This window comes from Chionomys nivalis, chromosome 22, assembly GCF_950005125.1.
Source record: "Chionomys nivalis chromosome 22, mChiNiv1.1, whole genome shotgun sequence".
NCBI lineage: Eukaryota > Metazoa > Chordata > Mammalia > Rodentia > Cricetidae > Chionomys > Chionomys nivalis.
This window is the reverse complement of record NC_080107.1, coordinates 33,392,800-33,406,592: the sequence shown is the minus strand read 5'-3', so window position 1 is coordinate 33,406,592 and position 13,793 is coordinate 33,392,800. Positions and strand designations below refer to the sequence as shown.

At 39.6% G+C, this 13,793-nt stretch overlaps 1 protein-coding gene across 11 annotated transcripts in view; it reads right to left on the bottom strand.

Annotated features, from left to right (window-relative positions):
• Positions 1 to 13,793, bottom strand: part of Gtdc1 (glycosyltransferase like domain containing 1) — a 338,560-nt gene that overhangs the window by 14,009 nt on the left and 310,758 nt on the right. For all 11 annotated transcript variants that reach the window (XM_057755265.1, XM_057755266.1, XM_057755262.1 and 8 more), the window contains one exon: positions 10,876 to 10,985. In XM_057755265.1, coding sequence (XP_057611248.1) covers positions 10,876 to 10,985 — 110 coding nt within the window. The remainder of the gene's footprint in view (positions 1 to 10,875; positions 10,986 to 13,793) is intronic.

The following is a 13,793-nucleotide window of genomic DNA, read 5'->3' as shown; positions in this document are numbered from 1 at the left end:
ACAAAGGCAGAGTTAGCTCGTTTATCCATAATTTTACTTTTAGCAGTTTCAGTTAATTACCTATTGTCACTGAGATTTGAAAATTTTTAAATTGCAAATTCTAGAAATAAGTGTTACACTGTGCACCATTCTGAACTGACGACAGCGCTGTAAAAGCTCACAGGGTGTGCTTTGCTCTTCCACTCCCTTGCTTCACTGTGTCCCCACCCATCAGCCACTTAGAAGCTGATCTGCTGGTTTGGTTGTCAGATGGACTGCAGTGTTAGTCCTGCTTGCATTCAAATAACCTTTAACTTACTGAATAATGCTACACAGTGAAACAGGATGGACGCTGGTGATTTGGGTTTGCCAATGTCAAAGGAGCACTGTAAGGAAAAGGTGAAAATTTGCAACAAGGAAATTAAAAAAAAAAAAAATCTTTTGTGGCATTTTGCTAAAATCTGTAGCAAGAATGAACCTATCCATGAAATTGTAAAGCAGGGAAAATTCGTGATAGTTTGGCTATTAAACCCCAAATTGTAAAAGTTATAGCCATACTGTTTAGTTAAAATGTAAAGTCTCTCTCATACACCCCCCCCCCCCCGGCACCATATACTATCCACATTCCAAGATTTGGAGATCTGGGAAGGTATTTCCCATAGACAAGGGACACTACAGTTATCTGGGAAGGACAGATAAATGAATCTGTATTTGGTTGTTAAAGATAGGAGAAAGACATAAGAAAGAAATCATATCTCTTAAAATTTGAATTAGATATGGTGTTGTTATGAAAGACCTCCGTAGTGGGGAGATTCTCACTCAAGTCACACCACGACCACCCCCCCCAGGAACTCACGAGCGACCATCCATGAGGTTTACTGAGAGGACAGGAGCCAGTGCACTGGGGCCGAAACCCATTTCTCATGCAGGGGTAGAGAGTATGACCCCAAGTAGCTGGGAGAAGGGGTATTTAAGGGAAAAAAAACCACAACTCAGTAATCCAAAGAGGGTAGGGAGGGCATCATTGGAAAATTTTAGATACCAGTGATCATTGAAAAATTCCGAAAATACCAGTGATAATCACAAGGGGGTAACTACCTGTTTCTCAAGATTATAATCTAACTTTATCTTCCTAAAACAGAGTCACGGAACCGGCTAACCTAGATTTTTGGCTCTTCTCTTCCTGCTTAGATTTTTGGCCCTATTTTTTCTGCTAAGAGGGGTCTGGATTTATCCAGGTCTTTCAGTTGGTGAGCTGCTTGTGGTGATGGACAGTGGAAAGGATGGATTTGGTGGGAAAGAAGTCTTTTCGTACCTGGAGGTGGGAGAGAAAATGATAGGCAGTGATGGGATGGAATCACAGAGGAGGGACAGGAACAGCCCTGCCTGGACAATGCTGGAGAACAGTGATAGGCATCAGAATGATAAGAAATGTGTTTTGAAAAAGCATCATTATGATACTAATTATTTTCTTTTACATTTCATAAAGTGTTTTCAAGTGGTAATGTGAACCACATTTGAAGTTGAGAATCCCTGTCTCCAAAGCACTTCCTAGTCCCAGCTCCTTTGAAGAGCTGGTGTACAGGTGAGTGAAATGAGGCTGAACCAGACAGCTAGCCTTCCCAGCTCCTGGTGGCATCCCTTTCATAAGAGCAAAGAACTGATGCCTTCCGTTTGAAAATGGAACAGCAGAGGCCAACGGAAAGAGAGCTGGAAAAGCTCAGTGCATGGGTCCAGATGCACACTCCCCATTGTGTTCTTTCTGTCAGACTCTGCAGCCAAGAGGCTCACGAAACAGTTAGGCTGGAACACGGGTCTTCCTCTGGTCTCAGAGTGGGGAAAATATTACTGTGACCATGTCACAGTCCAAATTACGACAATATACAAATGCAGGAACACAAGAGTGAAGCACCAAAGCACTGGGTGGGGTTATAGTCTTAGCTCTCCTGCCTACAGAGAAGCTCTTTTTCCTGTGTTTCAGCACATCTAAGCCATGGATGCTGTTACAAGCTTTCATAGTTCCTTCTATTCCCACATTCCTATTTGCCTATTAATGTCTTGATCTTTTCCATTTATTAACTGATTTCCATGTATCTTTCTCAAATGTACATTTCTCACAAACTTTGAGACCATTTTATGAAAATGAAAGAACATTTTTTATCCTCAGTGATGTTCACACAGCTATAACTTCTGAGAACAATTTCTTGAGAGATGTTTTGGGAGTTGTATTCCGGAACATATTATCTTCGCGGTCTTCCCCCTGGTAGGATGGAAAATGATCTTGTCTTCAGGCTGGCTCTGCATCTTCTGGTTCTAGTAGAAATTACACATATCCCACTCAGAGGAGCTGCAGGACTAGGAGACAATAAGCCAAGGTATGGCACGCTTGGGAGTGACCGTAGTTACAGCACAGACTCTCACAGGACGCTGCACTGAGAAATGAGAGTGAGCGGCTACATGCATGCACTGAGAATGTCTCCGGCGTTCAGAAGGAAGGATGGGCAGAACTAACAAGGCTTTTCTAGGAAGGAGCTGCTCAGCCACTGACTAGGAACTTCACTCTCAACAGTGGGGTTGAAGTGTGGAGTGCCCTGACTCTTCGGTGTAGCTCATCCTGGAAATGGCACTAAAAACCTAGAAACTGTCTTCTGTGGAGCTCTGCTATGAACTCGTGCCAGCAGCCAAATGTCAAATGACCATAGGGCAGTGTGATGTGAGTCAGCAGGTGAAGGAATCAGTATGGGTGCCAATATGGAGGTGAAGAGGAAAGGGTGGGAGAGAGACTTCACTAGACTTGGGACTTTGTCAGGATGGGAAAGGGTATGAGTGTGCCTACAGGGGAAGGAACAGAGAACTTGAAGCAGTGAATAACACAAGACAACAGGGTGGGTAAAAAACAGTCGCATTCATGAAGTGGTAAGAAGAATGAGAACTAAGACACTAGGCTGGGGAAGGGTTGCAAGGAAGCTCCCTTGCTACAAAAGAAATTGAAGTGCACCCTACAGAAAGTCTACAACATGGACGTATTACAAGTCTGCTCTCGGGCGTTGTGGGCTTAGGAAGAACGCTGACACTGGGTGGACAAACTGAACGTACAAAGGCCCAGGTCTGGGAACTAATGTGAGCTCTTTGCAGGAGGTGAGGGTTCAGGAAATGGGGCGAGACTGACAGAGGCAGTGGTGAGTTGTGGGTCAGGGAGGAACAGGACCTCTGGGTTCTGTTAGCCATGGGAAGGCAGAGAAGGGAATGAGGGTATTCCTCTACCTTGAAAACTACTAGATGCAATTTGTGATGTGAAATTACTGAGAAAAACAGAAGTATATTAATTTACATGGCTCAGGAAAATCATTTATCCTGTCCGAATCCTGATGCGGATGTTACCCCACATGTTGGCTGGTCTTAGTTATGATATACCATTGCTTTTGTTGCTTTGGTGGATATAACTGCTTACTCATAAATCCTATGAATTTACATTTATTTTATTACTGGAAAATTATAGGTTTCCCCTTAAAATTTGATGTGATATTTATTTCTTCTCAAATCATTCCCTCTATTGTTTATCAGCTACATGACCTTCAGCAAGTTACTTAACTGAAGCCTTAGTTTCTCACCCCTGCATCAGAAACAAGTTGGACCTACTGAGGGTTGTTGGGATAGAGTGAGATGGCAGCTAACAGCCCAGCACAGTATGGAAAAAGAGTGACAATGTGCTTCTGCCATCACAAGCCTTTATCTCTATGACATATTTACAACATGTGCTTCATTTATTTCATGTTCATATATATTCATATAAGTGTTGAAGCATAAATATATAAAATATATAATGTACAAATTCTTTGGCTATTTTTACTTCGTGGATGTTACTAATTTATTAACCAGTTTCTTGTTTTCACTAAGAAAAAGACCCATCAGATTTTAAGCCGGAATTGGTTTGTCACCCTGCTTGTTGGCTATTAAGAATACATATGCCTCAGTCCGCTTCTGAATCCTCTCTCTCTGCTGAGCCTTCTGCTCGCATGGCCGTGAGTCGGGAAAGCACTCTAAAGGTACCATTTCATACATGTTCTGGATCTGACAGGCAAGGTTTGCTGCTGCAGTTCTTCTGTACGTGGTATCTTTGACATTTTGCTCTTTTATTTATTTACTTTGTAAAATATTCACAGCAGTTTTGTGTGGACATATTAGTAATACTATGGCACCCTAACTGGACTCTTGCTAAGTTTATAAGGTATCTTAAGATATACAACCATTTCCGCTATGAAAAATATACATGGTATTTTTTTTTTTCTGTCAGGAGCAAACCCATTTTCATTTCATTTCATTTTTGCCACTGGTGGTTTGACTTCTTCATTTCACCATAAGACTGGTAAAAAAAATTCCACTCAGTTTGGGTTTCAAATTCCTGAGAAAAAGACCTTCTCACATGCTTCCTTCTGGGAGCCACGTGAAGGCAGTTCCATGTACTGAGCTGTTCATTTACACCTGTGCGTCTAAAATGGAGTTAATAAGTCATTTTTCTCCACTATACATTTGGGGTGTCAGTATGTTAGATTGCCTTAAAAGTTGTTCATTAAAAAAAGGTTGTTCATAAAAAGTATATCCAAAATTATGAATAAGTTATAAATAAATAAGGGCATGCCATAATAAAATGTAAACATAAACCTTTTTTTGTTGTTTTCAAATCAGACTGTAAACTCCTAGGGAATTTTCTTCTCTTGATATTCACAATACATTATATGAACATAAGACACAGCTGGTAAACAACTTCATGTCAAGGCAATAAATAGAGAGTAAAAACACACTCAGAAAGAGGACTGGCTGGTGGGATGGTGTGGTCTTGATAGAGTAGAGTTCATTCGCTTTTCTCTTACTAGCAGACTTTCTTTCATATCGCATATAATCTTATGATTCAACATTAACTACTTGACAGACTACTTTGTATTGGGCTTGATTTTCAGACCAATGTAAAAATTTTACATTAATGTGGTTTGTCTACCTAGACCTTTCTAGAATTGACTTTTTGGTACAGTCACACTGCTGAAAACGAGACGGTAGCTGGGAGCTGAGGGAACAGGAGGTGGGAGGGGAGGAAACTGCCACGTGATTATCTAGCATTTGACTCCAGAGCTAAGAACCAGGACCACGACAAGATCACAGTTCGTAACTACTGCCAGGCCAGATGCTCCCCAGAAGCCTTCCACACACCACTCTTGACCTAAATTACAGGGGAACCAGAATAGCTTCTGCCTGCCAAAACCATGCTTCAGGTTTTCAGTTTTCTTCAGACCTTTTGGCTGCCCAAATGTCTCAAGCTAAAACTGATTTGGAGAAAGCACCATATCTGTAATAAGGAAGAATTATACATAAAGCCTTGGCTGCTCATACAAAAGAATATTTTGTGTAGAATTACAATTTGTGGGAAATTATAAAGTATACAAACACATTCCATTGACTTGATATCTAAAGCATTTACTAAAAAAAAAGTCATCTCAAGGGCTAACAATGTGACCTTGTCATGAGAACTGGCCAACACTCAAAACATGTGCACTGAAGAGTTCCTAGGCTTTCAGGTTGCCTTTAAACATGAAACTAGATGCAGATTGTTTATAGAGCAGAATAACCTTTTAATTGTTTGAATAATAATGAATGTTAGAGATACAGCACCCTCAATGTCTTTTTTGGCTCTAAAAGGGATTTCAGAAACTCATTCCAAACATAAGCTCTGAAGAGAAGTCCCCTAATCTTATAATAAAATTTGCATAGTACTTTAGCACTTTCCCCAAATTACCTACTTCTATGAAAATCTTCATAAAAATTCATGGAAATAGAGAAGGCGGTTTTATTATTTTTCTTTCCCTTGTCCTTTTTATCACACAATTGAGTTAGCCGAGGTTTATCTGGAAAACTCTAGGACCCAATTCTAACGTGTTTTGCAATCATACCTTCTCAGTCTTGGTGCTGCTGATATTTTTATTAGGTTAGGTATGCTTTTGAAGTTGGGTTGACCCTGTACTTTCTAGAATGTTTGGAAGAATAACTGATACCCTATTTGGCAGGAGCTAACCCCTGGCCCAACAGTTATGACAGAACTGTGTGTGGATGTTGCCAAATGTCCTCAGGGATGGAGGGAAAGCACTCCTGGTTGACAATCTCTATGAGTTTTGTAAAGTGCCAAAACAATTAGAAGAACCTACCCTATTTCAGACTACTTATCCTCCATAAAGGTTCCCTCTTAAAGGGTATGAATTACCAGATGAATCTTCAGATGCGGTCATGTTTCTTTCAACAAGAAGACAGCAGGCAATGCCCACACATTTGTAAACTCTCCATCAACTGGACTAGATTTACCTGGATGAGGAATGGCTTCCTCTCTGTGGAGCTACAGATCATGGTGTACATTAATGAGCTCTGATGTTCTTCTAATTCTTTCCATTTCCTGTTTTTTTAATTTTTTTATTTTTTTGGTCAGAGAGCAGGACTGGATTTCCTTAGGACTGAGCAGTAGTACCTTGAAGTTCTGGCTAAAGAGGAGCAGAGCCCAGTGCTATTTCCAAGCTAGTGCAGCTGCTTGGTGACCTGGGGGAGTGAGTTTGGTAGTTCTTCGGGTAGCTGGTAATACTTCGGATGATGGTTAGTATGTGTTTATCAGCTAGGGTCCTCACTGACTGTCATGGTCAGTGCACCCCCACTCATCTGCGTAAACACACGGTGTAGACAAGAAACATTTATTTTGTGTTTTAAGGCATTGCAATTTTAAGGTTTTCTCCACCTTAGTGTAGCCTAGATTATTTTAATTTAAGAGCTGAGAGTTGAGAAGAACTTTTAAAAATTATATTAAATCCAGGTTACTTGTGTTGAAACATAATGCAAATCACTCAGAACTTGTCTGACTTCACAATGTTGTGCACAGAAAATATGTTTTTTATCCCTCCATAACTCTTTAAGATTTTGATTCAAAGTATATTTCTCTAAACTTGATAATATATGCAATTTGTACTATTCTAGTATGACAAAGTTATTTTGTAATTTGAGCAATACTAAATTACTATGATGCTAAATATTATGTGGGCTATTTTTCTACTTCATATTTTGTTGTGCTAAGTTTCTTGTGATGAAGACACTTTAATGCCTTAGGGGTGAAATATATTTAGGACATAGATTTGAAGGCTTTAAAAAATGGCTTTCCATTTGCAAAAGGTTTATCAAAGGACACGGAACTGACACGCAGGAGTGACCAGGCTCCCTATAACAATACCTCCTGTGTGCTTCCATGTGAAATGGACAGAGGTCTAGAACCCCACAAAAAGTGCATGCAGGCTAAGCATTGGCCTTGGAGACTGCATAATGTTTGGATCACGGATTGGCGAAACTTCACTTCTTTGTGATCTTACTTTTCTCATAAATAGCAATCCCAATGCTGCCCAATTTTCAGGGTTTATTGTGAAGACTAAGTAAAAGCAATGGAGGCAGGACAGAGCCAGGCACATGCTGAATGATCAATTAACATTGGAAACAATGTTCCAGAAGTGATCAATGAAGCAGCAAACCATGTTCTACCCATGAGATAGACCATGCCTCCTATTTGATCAGTTAGCCTACTTGCAGTGACTGGCACGGCAGAGATACTCAAAACAGGTGTGCTCACAAGCACAGCAACCCTAAGGGATGGAGGTGATGACCTGCTCAGCTCCTGGCCTGGCTCTTCCTGCACTGCGCAGTATAGCCAGCAGGGAGGAGGGGATAAGTCACCAGCCATCCCTGTGTTTCCTCCTCTTTTGTAAAAAGTAACAAAAGTTTAAAAAAGGATACAAAAGAGTTATGACTCACAGGGTTATAAAACTTAATGGACCTTCTTAATTTTGTGACACTTTCCAGGAAAATGATTTTTGTAAAATTACTTTTGCTTGTAGTGAAACCACACAAAGTTACACCATAGTCTTAAAATTTTCAGAGGAAATTTAGTGTTGATAGCAGTATCTTGTTGGCACTGGTGTCTTCACTTAGCAGTGGCATTTTCTCCTCTGTGCTTTGTGGTGACATAAAGGGAATGTGTGTTTGGAGACATGGTCTCCCTACATAGCTCAGGCTGACCCAGAATTAGAGATCCTCTTCCATCAGCAACTGGAGCACTGGTATTACAAGTGTGCAGGAACCTATCTTGCTGTTACAGGATCAGGTTGGAGAAAATCATCCAATGTTTCTACATCATATTCTCTTTTTACACGAATGTAAAAAATGACTTATAGGCGTAACTGACACCCAGAGTCACTATTTCTCTACCTGTCAAATAAGCAGTTAGTAGTATATATAATGCTTATGATTGCGTGGAAGGTAGGATTGTTAGATGTGGGTTAGGGAAAAATTACCTCCTTAAGTTAGATTATGTTGAGTCAGGAAACAAGTACACAAAACTCTGAATGAACAGCATACACAGTTAGAGTTTCATTTAGTTGTATGAACTTACTTGGTTTCTTTATTACCCAGGTTCTCCAAGAAAGAAAAAACTGGAGCTGATCTCGAACAGGAGTGTGTGAAGAGTGGCTTAGAATAATAATAGTAGCTGGGATACAGTAAGTGCCATGTGAGCATTTGTTAAATACGCCAGAGGAATGACAAGAATGACGGAAGTTATACAGAATGGCCATGGGATAAAGGCTACATGGCTTTCAAAAGACACAACCTGGAGAGCAACCAGATACATTCAGTCCTTCAGTATTTGCAGTCCATGATAAACAAGCAGAAGTATGTTGGCCATGGAGGGCTGCTTCCCATCATGACACATGGACCAGTGGCTAAGACATAAAGTGGAAGTAAAGAAGCATGTAGACAGAAAGCATGGTATTCTTTCTTATAGATTCCACAGCACACTGGAAGGACTGTACTGCATCCCAGCTGCTGTTTTCCTCAACACCACATAGCTCAAAGGCAGTGTGTGGGATGGGAAGAGTAAAGATCCTAAAAGTACCCACGGATGTGCTGCTTGAAGGAAAACTCGAGCCTGCTTCACAAAGGGGGCTAAGATTATACTGTGGTGAGGCTGGTTCAGAAACCTCTCAGGCATTTCCTCTAGCATCTTCTGCCAGTCCATCCGCAAGCAGTCATTGGTGGCACACACAAACTGAATTCACCAACTATGAAAGTTGGCATTTTTTTCTTTCCTTCTTTCTGTACAATTGTCCACCTACCAATTCTTCTCTGTTTTCCTCTTACACAGTCCCCTCACTCGTCTCTCTGCCACTGCTGCAGTCACCCTGGGTCCCCATCAGAGCCTCTCATACAGACTCTGCCTAATTGCACCTCATTTGCTTTAGTGATCAACATTCTTCTTATCTGGGCACTCCCTTGTCTGAGGAAGACAGTATTAACTTACTACACCGCACTGTAGAATCCCCTTATTCCACTCACATTAATGATGCCACAGCATTACTCATTGGAATTTGCTTCCTTTAAATACAGTTTCTAAAATGTTTGCTTTGGTGTGCTTTCCCCTGTTTGGAATAACTTAATCTTTTATTTTTGGCTATTCTGGTAGCTGTGGTTATTAATACACTAGTTCACTGTTAACCCTCTAAGTTCCATGTGTCATTGCTCATGCATAACTGTGTTGACTTGGTCCCCTCTCTGTTTTCTGTGTTTACACATAAATGCTCTCTCTCTCACACACAACTATAAATTCCCAGATGAGAGGGAGCATGAATTACGTTGCTATTTATTTAATAAGTATTGCCGACCTCTAGAACACCACTGGTCAGTGTTTTGGAGATAGTAATGAACAGGACAGATCCCGTCTCTAGTAGCCTCCTGTAAGCTCCATTCTAAGCACGAGCGACTCTGCACATGCTGTGAAGGTGACAGATAACAGAAAGCACTGTGAAGGAAAGCACTGTGCTAGGAGAACATGGGGAACTTCAAAGAACATACTCCAGAGGAGAGACCGAAATGATAAACTAGAAGCCAACAGGCAGACAGGGTCCACAGAAGCTTGGTTCCTAAGGGGAGCAGAGAGCAAGGTTTGGTGCATACCCTGCAAAATGCAGAAGGCAGAAGGCAAGCCAATAGATGAGGCCGATTAGGACAGGCTAGCTGCAGTTCCTGATACTGAGGCACAACCAGGAAACACTGCCCAGAGGGGTGTGCGCTAAGGCAGCCTTTCAGTGTCAGAACACAGCACAGCAAGACACTGCTCAACAAGACTATGTCTGAACCTTTGTTGTTGCTTGGTTTTAAAACAACGCTCACAACCCAGGTTGTAAAAAAACAAACACAAATGCTTAAGAGAGGTGTCAAATTCCACATTTTACTGACCCCATCATATAAGACAGGGATACAAGGTAAAAGAAATGACCCTGAGAAGGTGTTGTTTAGCTTAAGGAATGAGAGGCTCTGCTAGCGACAGCTTCCACCTTAACTTCCTTCAGCTCAGTACAGAGGTATAGACTAATGACAACAATGCTATGGGCTAAGGCCCACCCCACATCTAAGCTAGATGCCCAAATGCTTTACACAGGGCACCTAACAGATGGTGACCATTACCAACACGAGCAGGATGCAAAACTGTGACCCCAGAGGTGAGAGGTCGTACATTCAATTATAAGTTTCACTCTCTGTACCAATAAGATGCCCAAAGCAATATATTTTGTTTACAGAAAATACATTGTATAAACATATTTGATAAGAGAGATGACTGCTTCTTCTCAACTTAAATCAAAGAATGCTTACTTAAGTGGTTTCTTTTAATTGAATCAGACTTTAATGCTGTCATATAATCTTGGTTAACAGTGCTCATCTTGATTATTCTAACAAAGAAGAAATTAATACTTCAGTTGGAGAGCTCATGTCTCTCTATAAAAACAATACAAACAAACAAACACACACTAGAAAATTCAAAACAGGTACCTGGGACATCTGTAAAAGTTTCTCCAAGGACAGAGACATGGAAGTTGAGTCCTAAGTTCTTTAGATGCATTAATACCTTAAAAAAACTCTCTGGATCTTTGTCGTGCTCCCTGTAATAAACAGAAAACACACCTAGTGTTAACTCAGGGTTTACTCACATGCTGCCAGTTCCCGTCAAGATCCTGTGCCGCTGAGGAAGCCCCTCACATCCTGACCTGCTCTCAGAATCAAACTCAGCTCCGCTGATGCATTAGAAAAGGACCTTTTATTGGAGGTGAAATTCGTCTTGCTTTTGTATTTTTAAGGAAGAGTAAGAGAAGTATATAGTATTTTTTCCTTCCAAATTGCTAATTTTTCACTAAACACAAATTTATTTTCTTTAAAAAAATCATGAAAGGATTATTCTTCATTCATCATCATGAGGAAGGAGCCGAGGTTTGCCTTTTAACAGGAATGAGGGCCTCGCCATAGTCCTCAGCCTCACTATGCTGACCAGGAGCACATGATTTAATAAATCTCTTATTTTCAATAACTCAGTAGAAAATGACAATGCAATAAAAGGGTTGGATAAGTTTGAATCTAGCTCAGAGCATGGAGGCTGGCCGACATGTAAAGGAGTCTGGAGGGAGGAACACACCATCCTCGAGCACAGGCATGAAAAGTATCCAAGGCTTCTTCAGTTTGTCAGTCTTTTCTAATGACAGAATGAGAGATTAAAAGATACTAAAATTAAAGAAAAATACCCTTCAACAAATCATATTTAAATGGAATAATTTTTTAACATTCTAAGGTGTGAATATTACAGTATTTCTTGCATTTATTTATACTATTTTTAAATTATCTTATTCCAGACAGATGTAGACCAGATGTCTTCAAAATATTTGTTTTTCATTTATAATTCAGAAATTTGAGTTTTTCATTACAGAAAATAGCTATATACTAGCAATTGAATTTCTCATTTACTAATTATATAAAATAAATCTGTAAAATTATTAAACTGCTATATGAAATATGAACATTACATCATTCGGGAAACCTCATGAAAAATGACATCTGTACCCCTTAATGTGTTAATTCACAATTTAGTCAATATTTTCAGTATCATGAATTAAAACAAATGCATCTTCTAATTAACATTTTAAAACAACATTTATAATCTTATGAAACTGTAAGATCTTATAAAATTAGAGTTCTCAAACAATTTGTTTTAAGTGCTATGTCTCTCAGTTTGATTTACTTCAAATAATAAAGGATGCAATGGCAAAATGTTCATTGCTTTTTAAGATGATGTGTATTATATACATGTACCATTGGGAAGTGTTTGGATAGTTTTCATATATACTACCGCTGTGGGCAAGAACAAAGACTCCAAACAGTTTGAGAGGAAAGAATATACCATATGCAGTCTTCAACCATATCAATCAAATAACTGCCACCTTATCTGTGAAATGCTCTTTTAGTCTGATTCTCTTGGAGATACTTAGATGAAAAGGATGGAAACAATATAACATAATACAGTGTAAAGAGAGAGTAACACTGTAGGGAAATCTAGCCACTCAGTTCTCTAAATTTTTCATTTGGTGTTCCAAAAATCTGGCTACAGATCCCTGGTATATCGTGTATTCTAAATATTGTCTCATGTGTGTGTTTGGGGGAGGGTCCGGGTAGGGGCGGGCACACTCATAGAAACATAAAAAGAGGTGCAGTTTGTAGGTGAGATGAGACTTAGCTGGGTAAAGAGCGCAGTTCCCAAAAACTTCCAGAATTTAAAAGGCAGTAGGATTGATGAACAAACATTTTCATCGCTTCTATACAAAACAAATGCATTGCAATCTACCACAAACTTTAGATCTTTTGTAGGTAGACAAAGCTTTTAATATTCAATAATCATTTTGCATAAGAACAGAAAACAGACTGGTGTGAATCCTGTTTCATTTTGTTTCAGTCATAAATACAGTTGAACATAAAGTGGATATTTACTTGTTAAAAGTTATCCCTCACAAACAGGGAAAATTTATATTCAAGTTCCTATAAAATGTATCATGACATGGGGGAACTCTCTATTCATTTTTGGGAACAGCCTGTTAGACTTTAACTGGTGAGAATTTTGCCTGGTTGTAGCACTTCTTCACTTGGTGGGACTAGTGAAAGCAGACACACAGGGGTAAAGACTGAGATGGAATCATTATGGGAAGTATGACCTAACAATTCTAAGTCCTGGGTAGTTTTGAAAACAAATACCAAAAAACCACCACCATCATCACATGCATGTGTGTGCACGCGCACACACACACATACACACACACATTAAGTGGTCACTAGAGATCATGAGCAGCAAGCAGGTTTCTACAGGTGGGGGAGAGATTTCTAGTGATGTCATGGCAATTTCAGTCTTGTTCTGCAGTCCTCTTAGATATAGTCTTTAGAGGGCAATTTGCCAATAGTCACCATAAGCCTTAATGTGTGCATCACTTTTCCTCTAATAATGATAATTTATGAAATTCAGCCTAAAAAGACACATACAGAAATTCATAATGTATTTATAACAGCAGTACTTACAATGGCAACTTTGTAAAAATATAAAGTGGTAACAATAAAATATATTTTTGATACATACGATACAATTCTTAGCAATCATTAAAAATAATGTTTTATGCTTCTGGACATGGAAAAACATCCAGTACTAAGTATTCAATAGTACCAAGAGTTGTAGAGAAGCATGAGTTTTACGATTCGCTTGTGCAGGACAAATAGATCCAATTATCATTATAGGTTTGTTTTGCCTTGTTTTCTATTTTGTTTTTAATAAGCTTGGCTTATGTAAATGATTTTGAACATGAAGGACCGACTCCTAGTAGTATACCACAACTCTGTGTTCATAGGCTTGACCCTTTCAGTACCCAAATGTTCCCATTTGT